General features: G+C 36.2%; 1 protein-coding gene across 2 annotated transcripts in view; it reads left to right on the forward strand.

Annotated features, from left to right (window-relative positions):
• LOC116775382 (low-density lipoprotein receptor-related protein 1B) overlaps window positions 1-15,326 on the forward strand; it is a 61,021-nt gene that overhangs the window by 7,332 nt on the left and 38,363 nt on the right. For both annotated transcript variants that reach the window (XM_061524530.1, XM_061524529.1), the window contains exons 2-14: window positions 8,194-8,349; window positions 9,386-9,517; window positions 9,909-10,055; window positions 10,511-10,618; window positions 11,057-11,179; window positions 11,661-11,796; window positions 12,084-12,199; window positions 12,513-12,675; window positions 13,157-13,382; window positions 13,860-14,034; window positions 14,197-14,331; window positions 14,538-14,751; window positions 14,999-15,096. In XM_061524530.1, the coding sequence (XP_061380514.1) occupies window positions 8,194-8,349; window positions 9,386-9,517; window positions 9,909-10,055; window positions 10,511-10,618; window positions 11,057-11,179; window positions 11,661-11,796; window positions 12,084-12,199; window positions 12,513-12,675; window positions 13,157-13,382; window positions 13,860-14,034; window positions 14,197-14,331; window positions 14,538-14,751; window positions 14,999-15,096 (1,929 nt within the window). The remainder of the gene's footprint in view (window positions 1-8,193; window positions 8,350-9,385; window positions 9,518-9,908; window positions 10,056-10,510; window positions 10,619-11,056; window positions 11,180-11,660; window positions 11,797-12,083; window positions 12,200-12,512; window positions 12,676-13,156; window positions 13,383-13,859; window positions 14,035-14,196; window positions 14,332-14,537; window positions 14,752-14,998; window positions 15,097-15,326) is intronic.

Below are 15,326 nucleotides of genomic sequence, written 5' to 3' on the forward strand. Positions count from 1 at the left end.
AATTATTACTGCGTAGATATGAAATTGATAATATATATTTTTTATATCCTAAAAATAAATCTAAATAAATCAACAGAGTGTTATGTGGTGAAGAGGGTACTTGGAGAATAGCTCCTTACTACGCGTCGGTAGTGTCGCTGATTTTTCATTTCATTAAGAGTTTTCATTTTATCATTCGTAAAACCTACATTGAGTGAGACGAGAGTTCTCAGCACTCCGAGCGGGTGCCGGGTCCATTGCGGTAATTTGTGTAGGTACTCTGTGAAGATTTATAATTGAAAACTTGGAAACTCTCCGTATGTTAGTTTGACGGTGTTTTCCCGTGGTAAGGATCCAGGGATTGTGTGATGGGCGATGTATTCTGTACCAACAGTGATATGTGCTTACAACCATTCAGTTATTTTTGTTAGCTGTGGTTTGGGATTATTAATTATATGGTATAGATTTATCTTAGAACTGAGTTCATTTTGAGATGGTTGTATTTAAATTCTTAAATAAAATCCATTCTGATTACTTTTCCAGGATCTGAAGTAGGATTCGGTCAATGATTGTTATTTGAGGTTTCATTGTTTTAATTTTATATTGTTTTTTCTTACTATTTGTGGAGTCGTGGCAAAACACTTCATTCCGACAGAGCTCTTGTGCTTATTCTCGTTAGCGAGGAAAAAAACTTGAAGGTCGCTAGTGGTCCAGAGATTGTGTTTGTTTGAAGAGCGTTTAATCTAAGTGCTTTTATCCGATCTTTTCTAACCACTACTACGATTACTGTTATGTATGTGGTCGATTAGTAATCATTAGTCAGGGTTTCATAACATCTTGTCTTGATGATATCCTGTCTAGCAGATGGGATACTATTACGATTGGAATGTTTTCTAGTTTAAATTCTAGAAGAAATTAAATAGTAACAAAGTCTCTAAAAATTTATTAGATTTTTGTTGGTTTTCGTATGTCGTTTATTCAGAAAAGCGTATTGAGAACTCAACGGTCGCCCTTTAATTACACATTATGATATAACAAAAAATAATAACCTGGATTGTCTTACATATATGTGAACGAAATTATATCCTACATTTAAATGAAACTAATATATTTTCGGATATACTACGCGGATTTTATTACTTTAAAACTACAGGATGTCATTCACATCTCGTCTGCCCGTGATCACGGTTGCTGAAAAGTAACCGAAACGTCGGGATTGTCGGGATGTATATATATATTCCAAATATATATATATATTTGGAATCTGTTGGCCAATGGTTTGATTTAAGAGACTTATTATTTTATTATAAAGTCTTCACGGGCTACTCCAGCATAATATGTACGATATATAATATATACATTTCATGCTTACAACGTATATAAACTCTGATTAATATAATTTAAAGTACAAAATCTAATATTTAAAATATATAATATAAAAGTTAACATTTGACTGTATTCGAACTTGTAACCTCCGGCGTATCGCGTTCCGGTGACTTTGCCAACTGAGCTATCGTGACTGAACTTGTAGTGAATTATATATTGTATATATTTAATTATCATATCAGATAAGTCTCAATATAAACATTTATGCATATAAAATACTTGACCAGTTTACCGATGTAGAAAATAATCGTAAGTAAAACGCAATAGTAACTACTATATCAAGAAAAAAGAAGTTGTTATCCAATTCAAACATCAGTGTTATTGGACCTTATACTTACAATTTTTTGTACACCCAAAGTTATTTATAACTCAGGATTTTATTGAACAATAACATTTGAGATGTAAACTATATAAAATATTCACCTTCGTCTATACTCTCGTCTGTCTTCGTCTGTACTTTTTATATCTGAATCCTTACATACATATAGCAATACTAGTTGTTTCGTTCAGCTTCGTTCACTCTCATGAAACTAAGCCTGCGATGCCTTTAAATATCGGTGAATTTATAAACATTAGTCCATTGCTTTTGCTTAGAATAATACATGTCATTCTAGTCGTGGCTTTCTGATTTACACAAAAATACATATTATAAAAAATTTCAACCGATTTAATGTCAATGAAAGTTATCGTAAAGCTGTATATACATGTGTTATATGTTATACTTATATTAAATTAAATAAAACTTTATCTCGTTAAAACTTAATTAGCCGATAACCGAAACAGAGATATATTGGTTCAGTAAGTAGTTAAATACATATTCATGCTTATATATAGCTATTGACGATACTTGTATGTTTGTAATATTTACATTATCATTATCATTATATAATAATATATTTTTTGTATTGTTTTAATATCTTTTGAATTTATAACCGACTGATCAAAATTTATTAAAGTAATCAATACTACTAATTGTATGGAATTCTATTAATTATGATATTCTAATATGATCTGCATTATAAATTATTGGCTAGATGGTAGAGCCTTGCAGTGGTCAAGTTACTACAGCTCAAACATGGGCTGGCTCGACCGGGATATACCATCCTCTCACAGAAGATCAACATTCGACATGAAGTAGTCCTATATGGCTGCGTTTCGTCCGACGAGTGAGAGAGTCGCTATTCCTACTCTTTCCTACCCTCTCCCTTTTCCTATCCTTTCCTCTTCCTCTCCCACAATCAAAGTCGGCAACGCAACGTAAGGAACGTTGCAGATGTCCATTGGCGACGATGACTACCTTCCATCAGGGAGGCCTGCTGCTCGTTTGCCGCTTTAAAAAAAACACAATACAAATGTCTCTGTAAGACAACGTACAACCCGCGTTGGGAGCATGAAGCTATGAGCGCGCGCACGCCACTTGACTCCAGTCGAGTTTCCTGTCTCTGTGTTATTATGTCTCCAAGTAGATAACTGGACTATTATATTATATGCTATAATGGCATCTCCATACAAAACATTATACTTGTGATATGAGAAAAAAATTACATATAAAGACTTCATTTGTTTAAACTGACGAATAAGAGACGAGTTTTATTAAACTTCCATCTCGTCTGCTGGGGAACACGGTTGCTGTAAAGTAAACGAAACGCCGGGAATGTGTACAAATAATATATTTAAACCGAGTGCTCTGTACATAAGAAAAACATAGTTTCATTAAATGTATAGTCGCGAAAATCTCATTATGTCACGATGGAACTGACTATGCTTTTCGTTTTATCCTGTATTATAAGCATTAACTACTCTTATTTATAAATTGAAAAAATAATTTCAATTAACATGTGTTATTAAAACTATAGAAAAATTATATTATATTAATATACAGATGTCAGTTGACACAAGCGTCAAAAGAAATAATGTTTATATAGTATAAGTATTTCTAGTTACAAGCGAGTACACACGAACAAAACAAAGTGACAGGTAATTTATTGACTAGAATATATGTATATATACCTTTATATTTAAGATGAATCTTGTCTGTGAGATGTATCGTTATTAGAACAACAAGGGGTTATGTTCAAATGCATCTATATTAATAATTCTATTCAATACGTCGATGTATCAATGAATATTATGGGACTTTTTAACCCGCTTTCATCTTCCATCCCCAGCGCCCCGAGCTTTTACAATCAAATAAAATATTATAATTAAAAGCTCATAGTTAACACTTCAGTCCAGAAATAGAGAAACTTGAGCGATCCGTAATTTATTAATGGCTTTTACGTGCACCTAAAAGCGTGTTTTTTTGTGTTTTTTAAACTATTAATTTATATATTAATTATAACCAGAAAGTCTTTATCATGAAACAAGAGTATTCAAGCCTCTATATTATTATAGTAACAATATATTTCTTATATGTAGGTCTTATAATATAAAGGTAAATTCAAAAGCTAAGATTCCACAAGCATTTACTATCACACATGTCTTAACACTACCTAATTGTAATTGATATCAAATAAAATCAAGCTATAACATCCTTATATTATTATTGCCAAAACTGTTGACGGATGGGTGTTTGTTGGTCTGTCTCGTAAAATATACTGAACGGATTTCGACGAAACTGACAATAATGTAGGCCAGGATAAAATATAGACTATAATATAAGAACGAAAACGCTATATAGCAGTTGTATGTTGTAAAGTCAAGTGACAGACGATAGATGTCGCTGTTGTTGACGGTTGGTTATCATATCTATTATATTAAAAACACAATATCGAAGCGGACGGAGTTGCGCAAAAGTACTAGTAAAGTACACAATTCTTAAACAACTATAAGACGGCCGTGAACCCACGAGGTCTAGGGCGCGCTGGCAGTGAACACAGAATATTAATTCAAAGAAATGAGGAGCGTGTTTTGTTGACTTCTTCTTGACCTATACTTTACTTTATCACTAATTTCTCGTTTACAATCCCTAAATTGTCTCCCGCCAGATAGCACTATCTCAACATGATATATGGACCACAGTCTAATAAATTCAACGTTATCAATATTGTCTATACGGTATAGCAGTAGGTCAGTTTATGTGAGCTATCCCTGTTAAATGTAATGATTACTATAATTCACGGTTGTCATACATGTGCGTATGTGCAGTTTCGAAACGACCTTGAGGGAGGAAACCAATGTAATATTTATATTCTCCCAACACTGCAAACGAGGTTTGTTTTTATTGAAGTCTGTAACTATACTGCTCACGAAACGTCTAAAACAAATTTAATGAAACTTTGACATAAGTATACAGATGATATTGATCCCGAATTAAATACAGTTTCTGTGAATATTAATAACAATTGTATTTTATACGAAGTCTAAAGAATAAGGTTTTTGTTTTCTATCAAATTTATAAAATACTTGTTGGTTATCATCTGTAATCAAAACAAAATTCGTTTATATTATTTGCAAGTAGCTTAAAACATTTGATTTACGTATCTTTTATCATAATATGACACACGATCAAAGACCTAGAATTAACGTATTGTCATTTAAATTTCACGTTTTAATCGACTTAAATTATAAATGCTCATGTCATGACGAGTGTATAGAGGTTATCTAATGTTAACGATACCGTCGATAAAACTACTTACCGAGAATCGAGAGGGATCTCTACTCGAGTGTACAACAACTGTAGGCACATCCACACTGGCAAACAACAGTTCCAACAACAGAACATGTGGCTAAATCTGGACAAGTGTTTATTTTTTATAATATAAGGGCATCCCAACAATGACGTCCGAACATAATGTTAACTATATTAAGATTAAATTGTATATAGTTATGATATTAATTTAAAATACATGTAGGTATTTATAATATTGTATTTTTTATTCATTTTCTGACGTTTCGTTTTAGTTTGGAACAACCGTGACGACGGCTAGTCTAAATGGAAGTGAAATGAGATCGGAGGAAATAAAAAAAAATAATAACAAGAGTTATATATTATAGTTATATCATCATCAGTACATAAATACTGTTTAGTGTAATTCAAATGTATACAGTCCGCTGAACATACAGAAGCTGTTTCCACACCGCCGCTGACCAACTTGAGTAATCCAGTATTAAATTACACACCTCCATTGTTCATTGGAATTAATATTCTTAATAATAAACTTAATAAAACATGTTTATAAAATATATTTAAAAATTTCATTTTATTTAACTTGATTGTCTTTTGACAAATTCAAAACAGCATCCGTATTTAATTTGTCTGGATATTATCTTTATGAATAAAAGGGAGACGAAACCTCTCAGCATTCAATGGATTCACCGTGCGGGTGCCGGGTCCATCGCGTTGCAGGGAGAGGGGCTTCAACAGTGCCTAGGACTTGCGAGCCAGGTGTAGGCTTAAGAGTCCTATAGACTTAAAATATATCAATATTTCTAAATATTGTTTGCGTTTAATAACCTTAAACAAACAGATCTCAGCTTGTTTCTCTATTGCTGTTTTTTCTATTGGCTATGGACCTATATTCCCATTTAATCAGAATATATTTCTATAATATTACTCCTAAGTTTCACAGCCGGATAATGTTTTAATATTCGACACTCACAGATCCATCCAAACTATTATCATATCAAATAGATAAAAATTAAGCAATATGTTCACGAAAATCTAAAATTCTCCTCGGTGTCCAAATAGACAACCCATAGAAACTTAAATCTTCATTCGTTGGATCATAATATAATATTGTTATAGGACATATATTTAATACGAACGCGGAACAAAGTAAATTTAATTACTTGAAGTTTTAAAGTTCACGTATACTTTAGTTATCAACGGTGATTTAAAATCAATCGTTGTTTCTTATCGAAACCTGTTGTAACAATATGAATTACATTAATAAATTATCAAAAAAAAATATGATTGGACAGTTCCTCTTAATTCGTACGCCGACTAATAAAGGAGATCTGAATAAATCTCATCTCCATTGAACTGTGACATGAGGACAGACGCTTAGTCCTAATAAAAACAGGTTCGTTTACGTGTGGGTGATATTTGATAGCACTTGATCAGGACCAGCTCGTTTGAAATGATGCTTCAAGCTTGTCCTGATGTATTGGTTATATGGATTTGATATCACGGTTTTATAAATGTTCAGCGACTACATAATACTTTATATAATTATATATTAATAGATGTCTCTATTGTTATTTAGGATCACGTCAGTTAACCCCATGTCCTTAAGGACCTTAATTGTTCTGTCAATTGAGTATATGCTAGTGTTTTGTAGTTTATTGGTATTAATTTATTATATGTTTGTACATAACAACATGCTGTAGTATGTCAAAATTATATTATATATTGATTAATCTGTCGGTTAATTTTAATATCGATTATGAGATAAGCTCTTAGTGTATGAACAAACAAATTAGCTGATATTATATATATATATTTTGTTTTGTATTTACTACTAATTAATTCTATACAATAAAAAATCATTGATATTTTTCAATGTTAAAATAGTTTTTAACTTCAACACGAACTTGCTTCTGTCAATAACAATGCTGATACTGGTATACACGATATATAGTATTTAAATGCTTTCTAAATTTCATATAATTTCTATAAACATACGGAAGACATATTGTTATCCACAACGCTATTGTACAACTTTTTAATATAGATCTCATATAGTCTTTTTAATATAGATCTCGTATAGTCAGAAGCTAATAAAGGAATTTAGTTATAAACTCAAAAAATATATTTGAATGAAGTGACATTAAAAAATAGGGAAAAAAACTTCTATACCACACATACTACATACTAATAGGATTAATACATACGGAAAAAAGGCTTACCATCAGTACCCTATATACAAGCTAGCTATAACAGTACATGAATAAAAGTTTGCGTGTACTAACTAGCGTGGATTATTGAAACGTGAAACTTTTAACTAACGTGAAACTTTTAAATACTAAATATATCCCATTTTAACACAATTTAAACTTTTCTCACTGAGCGATATTACCTTATTTATATTGTGTATGCCCACGAAGGCTCGGGTGAAAATTAATAAAACTGAGTGTTTAATATAATTAATAAACCTACTGTAAATGCACGAACGACGTAAAATTTTAAATTTCCCATTAAAACTTACATTTAAATAAACACATATTAAATTACCCACTAAAAGTAAATGTTGAATATACGACGATTTTTTCGGGTTTTTACTAGTCGAATTCAGTATGTTTGGTTTAACTGCTGTTAGGTGGTAGATATTGGTTTAAGGAGTAAAACAATGAGTATTTTTTTATTATTTCATTTAAGTAACCTAACCTAATCTTAAAACCTTTTTGGATATTTACCGTCAAGAATTGTTAAATCTTAGGTTTCACTGGAAAATCTTAGGATTTATCGAAGTTCGAGCTTTTACAGCAACATATATATTACAATTATATTTTTGTTCAATGCATTTAGAAATTTAAATTTTATATTAATATTTGATTGTGTAACTGTAAAATGTATTATAATTGAAAAAATCACACATTTCAAATATTTTCATTTAGAGTGTCATGCAAAAAATGTCTTAAAACTATTATAGGATACGATGTTTAATACACATAGCTAAGAGGTATCGAAACTGGCTTGCAGATTATAATATCCCTCAGAAATCAGATGCTCTTATTAAGATATACGATGACATATACAGACACACACTTACATACAGACACTTACGTCAAGCTCAAAACACTCCTCTTTTTGAGTCAGTGGTTAAAAAATATTGTGAAATGTCTTAACTAACCGGCGATCACTGATGTGTGGATGTAATGTATCAGGTATCCCGCGGGAGGGTTTACCCGCTGACACCGGGGACGACTTGACCTGTGATCCGACGCAGTGGCCCTGCGCTGACGGGTCGCGCTGTCTGCCGGCCTCCTGGCGCTGCGACACACGACCACACTGTCCAGATGCCTCCGATGAGATCGACTGCGGTACGGACAACAACAAACTTATATGAATAAAACTAGGGTTATCGGATGTACTAAACGTTTTTTTATTATTCTATAACTACATACTCTTAACGTTTCGGTTCCTTGATCACGGGCAGACGAGATGAAAAATGAGACGAATTTTTCCTCCGTCAAACATCGTCGGAAAACGTCGGGAGTATGTGGTTTTAAGATTATAAAAAAACGCGTAGTAAATCCGAAAATCTTTGTTTTATTTAAATGAATACACTCGAATATCTTAGATATCATTAATGTTATATGAAAATTATATTTCATATTACTACAGTAGAATAATCAAATGTGTTAGAAAAAACGAAAGGTCCTATTACAAAGAGGTGGCATACCTGGTGGTGTCATGGAATTAGACGAGCGGTTGTACATACAACTAATGGCTATTATGTTCTTTTACGATATCAAGCGAGTAGACCGTGCATATGATTTATCTGGTATTGTAAAAGTAACTCGAATTTGAACGATTTTGCTGCTGAAGTTGTGTATTAACCCACGCTGTTCATATCAGAGTGTTGGCTGTCCTACATGCTTAGAGCCATGCAACTGTTGTGAAAATGTTATCTCATAGTATAAATTGTAGTTCAAAATATTGAAATAGTACAGTGTAATTAAATACTCCTAATATAGCTATTTAATCCCATAGATATAAAAGAGCGTACGTCGATATAATCCGATGATAATGAGATCTAAGATTTTCGCGAGTTTTATTCATTTAAATGAAACTCTCGAGACGAGACGAGAGCACACCTCGTCTGCCCGTGATCACGGTTGCTGCAAAGTAACCGAAACGTCGGGTTTATGTAGTTTTTAAATAATAAAATCATCGTAGTATATCCGAATAATACTAGTTCCATTTAAATAATCTGATGATTTTTGAAGGTCATCTGTTCTGGTATTGTTGTAGCTACTCGAAGTTAAAGCCAAAGCTACCTAAGCTATCTGCTTACTGAATATTTCTATTCAGTAAGCAGATAGCCTATGTATGTGTGTCGTTATGTTGGCTCAGTGTGGAACACGACCTGCGGCGCTGGGCAGTTCCGTTGTGTGAACAGCGGTCTCTGTGTGGCGGCCAGCTGGCGCTGTGACGGTGACCCAGACTGCGGTCCACACGACTCCTCAGACGAAGACCCCTATATGTGTTAGTGTCTAATTACTTGTTAAATTTATTACGTACCTACAACCTCTTGGAAGTTCTAACCGTTGAATGCTATGAGAAGTCTTTCAAAATAAGAAAAAGTACGACTAAATTTGGAATATTAAGTCGAATAATTATATTATTATTTTATTCGGATTCAAATATACACTAAATACTCCATCGACACCCAGAGGATGACAACCTATCTCAGGTTGTAATCCTGTTGGAATCACGTACCGGTCCCTTTGCAAATTAACCATAGAGTCTAAATAGATTAGAAGAATGACAATTCAATGTCTATCCATAAACAATAAAAAAAAAATTAAAACTCCCACACCGCAACGATGCGGTTCATATATAACTGGTTTCCATTGATCGTTGTTCCCGGATCCAGGCCAGAAGGACTTCAAGTGTCCAGGAGGCCAGGCCCGCTGTGCCACAGCTGAGGAAGGGCAGTTCTTGTGCGTCGCGGTGGCGCACTTCTGTGATGGAATACGACACTGCACCGACGGCTCCGACGAGTGGGATATATGTGACAACTGTGAGTTTGATAGTCTACACTCAACAAGGAGAGTGTCAGACTAATACTAAGGTACACAGGTGATAGGACACCGACGGTAACGACTTCCGGTTAATCAGTAGAATAATGATAATGAAAGTGATGTGAATACGATGAACTCGCAAGAATCTCAGAAACAATCTGTATGAAAAATTTTGTAGTGAATTAAATGAGGGCCATGGAGAGTAAATAATAATATGAACATTCTATAAAATAAGTCAGAAATAATTCTTCGTATAAAATAATACTGGTCCAATTTATACCACGGCTAAAGTAAACAGGCGTACTGGCCGTCCGACGGTAAACGGTCACCGTATCCTGGACGCCTTCAATACCAGGGTTATCAGTCGATCTTCGCTGACCCCCCCCCCCCCCCCCCGAAACACTCCGCACTACCCTATAGCTCATATATTAATACTATGTGACACATGTTCCAGTCACGGAGTCGTCATGTTCCGCCCTGGGCTGTCCCTGCCGGCCCACACACGAGGGGTACAAATGTTCCTGTGCGCCCGGGTACGAACACAACGGGCGAACATGTGTCGGTATGTTATCACTCACCATCACCATCACTGATGGCTGTTCATCATCTCGAATAACTGGGGCTGGTGGTGATAAAGAAATATTTAATTATTAAGAAAAAGTTGCAGCGGCGTTGCACGTCCAACGCAACCTTGTTGGTGGAATAAGAAGTTTCAGTTCACTAATGTTTCGTATCTTGGTCAAAGTATTCAAACATTTAATGTGTTATTTGTTCAAAATAAACAAAAATATATATTTTATTTTTATCAATCGTATGTTATTCTGCTGCTATGTAAAATAAAATATAAATCAATATATAGAAAAAATTAATTAAAATATTGCCAGTCGCTGGTCCGAGTCCCGCTGCTGTAAGATATTTTTATAATGAACATTAGCTCATAGGAGTATTGTTCAAAGTTACTTTTGTCCGTATAATAAAGGTGTATGTCTGTCTGTTCCAGACAGCGATGAGTGTTCATGGGAGGGCACGTGTACTCAGCGCTGCCGCAACACGGCGGGCTCTTACGTGTGCTCGTGTGTGACGGGCTACGCTCTAAGCCCTGATAACAGCTCCTGCGATCCTGGTAATTGTTTCTCAATCTTAGTCATAGAAATGCTCAATTAAATTGCCAATATAATATATAGTATAAATATTCATTTACACGCCAAGCATTGGAACCTGCTACCTCCAGTACACAACGTTCCGAATGCCTTACCAATTGAGCTATCGTGTCTTCCCTCAGGGCGATGATTTAAACATGCTACAGTAAATATTTTCTATTTGAATTTTAATTCAAGAGTTAGATCAAAATCTTTAATGTTCGGAGCGCTGTGTTTCTTATTATAATCTATCTCATATATGTTTTTATGTCATCTGTATGGTTACATGTATTTTTTTTATGTGTCAGCCAGTTTTTCCTATACTTTTCAGTATGAAAAATATCTTTCAAATATTGGTTTAAGTGTCATTGGTGGAACACCACAATACCAAATGTACTGAGCTTTAATCTCGTCTAGGTATACAGTATCATAAGTATTGCAGCTTCTTATTCCTCATGTCCCCAGATTCATCATCACCGTATGCGTCGCTGATGGTCGCGAGTCAGTTAGGCGTACACCGACAGGCTCTACACCCTGCTACCACCGACGCCACACGGCCTGCGCTGTCCGTGCGGGCGTTGGACATGCTGTATAGGAACAGGTCATTATAACACGGGTCCTAAGAAAAAATCTACTCTAATCACGGACCTACAGACATGAGTGGCTTTGCCCTTTAAGAGCCTTAACCCCCCCTTTTATTTTTATTTCATCATAGTCTCAGAACAGCGTCCAATCTTCCCTGTTCCTTATCCACTCAGCCTCATTGCGTCCGTACCCTCAATATCTTGCTACATACTTGCTTCATGTCTGTCCAAGAGCTACTTAATGAAAAGATACATAACGTTTAATCTTGTATGGTTGGGTAGTTATTATATATCCTGTATGTAGGTCGGTGTGTTACATCCACAACAACATGAGTCGCTCGTCCCTGGTGTGTGTGGATGCTGAGGACTTCTCCAAGGTCACGGTGCTGCCTACACCGCAGCTGTTCCCTGATCTGGACTGTGAGTGCCAACAGAATACCAGATGATGAACACGTTTCAGATTATTTTGGTTTTTACTTGTGTTTTAATAATGAATATTGTTTTTCTGTGTCTATACGAACATAAGATAATATTACGCTTGATTTTGAGATAGTTTTCATAAATTTTTTTACTCAGTTATGAATAAATTCTTTGATCAGATCTAAAAAATGTCTTGAAGTCTTTTGAGTATAAAACTATTAATATCATTTTGAGGTTTTTTTTTTGCATTTTCCAAAACGAGATTGTTGTATTGAATGTTATTGTATTACACGTGTGTCTGTATATTACACAGCTGTATCCCACCTCTGTATCGACTGGTCGTCCCTCAACTGGTACCTGTCCGACGAGGCCCGCGAGGCCCTGTACGTGTGCGAGCCGGGCCTGCGTTACTGCCGCGTGCTGTGGGACTCCGGCCTGTCCAAACTGCGAGGACTGGCCGTTGACCCCGCCGCAGGGTACAGCATACACCTTCACTTATAACCTATTAACACTTTAGAAGCGAAAGTTTGCTATACAAAAACTACTTAATGTATTTTGATAAGACTTTACAGTAACGTATCTCAGACATAATGAGATGTTTAGTTTTGAAGTCGCCTGACGCAGTAATCAAATAATTGTGATGCTCGATTCATATAATATCTGTCGTTTTAACAAATTTATACATTTCTCTCTAACCCTAATGCGGAGCCCACGCGGACGTAGTAACGGGTAAAAACTAGTATGATATGTTACTACAAGAGATAACTATATTAATATTTTGTACAAGTCTAAACCAGCACGTCATATCAAATCATGCTATAGTACTTAAAAAATTCTCATGTCAGCTACATTATATATATTTACATCATGCACATATTAGGACATGCACATGCACATATTAGGAGTTGCCACACAAACCGGAGCTTGTTTGGCTAGTATGTTTATTAAATGTTCCAGACTAATGTTCTGGAGTGTGTGGGGGGCGGCGGCCCCCGGTGTGATGGCGGCGTCCCTGTCGGCTCGGGGCGCGCGCTCCCTGGCCGACACCCGCCTGGTGTACCCCGCGGCCCTGACCGCCGACCTGGCCGCCCGCCACCTCTACTGGGCGGACGCGTACCTCGACTGTGTCCAGCGAGTCAACTATGACGGCTCACACAGAATCACCGTGCGCAAGGGATATGTGGTGGGTTCACATTTTTGATTGAAAAACCACAGATTAGAAAAATAACAACCAAATTACAATGCACTATGAATGTTGATGATCATAATTATACAAGTATCTCAGGATGGACAGGGTTTTATTGATACATATTAGTAATGAAGAATTCAACACGACAATACTAAGCGCGATAAGAAGTTTGTAATAAAAGCCACGGTTATAATATTAGGAAAAATCTTGTCATTTGGTCATACATCCTTACCTCAATAACTCTAAAGTGGACATCTTAGATTTATACTATACCTACTTATAATTTTCAGATATTTACGTGTTTAATGTTTTTTATATTAATCAAAAACTTCACCGCGACCGTGACTATCGGCGGACGACATCAAACTATCACATTAGTATAAACGGAATATTAATTTAAATGAAAAACTAATTAATGTCTTCAGTAAAATTCTCATCAATCAGAAAATTAAATATAGTTAATATGTTCAGAGTCAGAAGCTGCAGGGCATGTCAGTTCTCGGCAGTCGCCTGTACTTGCCGGTGTGGAATAACAGTTCGGTGGCGGTGGTGTCCCTCAGGAGGGTTCACGGCTACTCCTACTACGTCGAGCTGCCGTCCAGACCCACGGCCGTCCTCGTCTACCATCCGCACAGACAGCCGCCCTGTTAGTATAGCACTGAGTTATTCGTCCTTAACATTTGTACAATACATATATACACACTATGTACTAAAACAATTATTAGAAGTAATATCATTATACCATTTCAGAGTAAAATTTATTTCTTCATTGTAAATTTGTTTGATGACGTAAATGTTATATTTCCAGTATCTCACCCGTGCTCCAGTAACCGTGGCGGCTGTTCCCACATCTGCATCACTTCTTACCGCTCGACCGGCTCCCCTCACGCCCTGTGTGTTTGTGCACACGGGTACAGACTCACGGGACACGGCGACTGCGAACGTATGTACACATACGCACGCACGCACGCACGCACGTATACACGCACACACACACATCTCTAACTCTGTTAAACGACTATGAGACATACAAGTAATGTACTCGGAGCTCGCCGCTGTAGCCGCCAGTATGACACATGTCTTCAAGAGTCTCATCTCGATTGTCTTTAGCGGAAATTATTTTGAATCAACTTTATTTATTTAAATCAGGCGTGGAGGTGGAGAGCTACCTGGTCGTATCCCGCGGGTCGCCGCCCCAGGTGAGCGGCGTCCCGCTGGTGGGCGAGGGCGCGCGGCTGGGGGCGGGGGCGAAGCCCGACGTGCAAGACTGGGAACCCTTCGTGCCCGCAACACACGCCGCACGACCCACGGCCGCTGACGTGGACTTGGCGGAACAGAAACTGTACTACTGTGATGTACACAGGTAGAACAATAGATCGCTGTTAATGACTTCACGGGACCAGGTTTACAGTCCGACTCCATCTCACCGGTCACGATGGAGATATTTACACAAATTAAATCTTTGCCATTTGAATTAAAAAAAAATCTTCTAAACATATTCAAAAACCATATTAAATTACTGTTAGGACGTTATTAAGAGTTCCACATGTTGTATAATTATTAAATTAAATATTTATTTATCTATAATAATGGTATTGTTATGTTTCCAGATACGAGATCGTCCGCCAGAACCTGGACGGCTCGGGCCGGGAGGTGTTCGTGGAAGAAGACGTCGACAACTGCGAGGGTCTCGCGGTGGACTGGATGGGTACTGACACCGACACAACAGTATATAGAATAAACGTTGATTTGTTTAATGCTAAGGCTTTACTCTCACTGGAATCGTGGAATATTTTGCCAATGTTTTTATTTTATGGACAAGAATAAAAATTATATAAAAATTGTACGCTGATGTGACCCGGTGACTGAAAGCCGATTAGGCTGACAGCAATAGTCCAGCCAAAAAAAAAATAGGCTTTGACTGAACTGGAGTGTTTA

The sequence above is a fragment of the Danaus plexippus genome, chromosome 25 (assembly GCF_018135715.1).
Source record: "Danaus plexippus chromosome 25, MEX_DaPlex, whole genome shotgun sequence".
NCBI classification, from domain to species: domain Eukaryota; kingdom Metazoa; phylum Arthropoda; class Insecta; order Lepidoptera; family Nymphalidae; genus Danaus; species Danaus plexippus.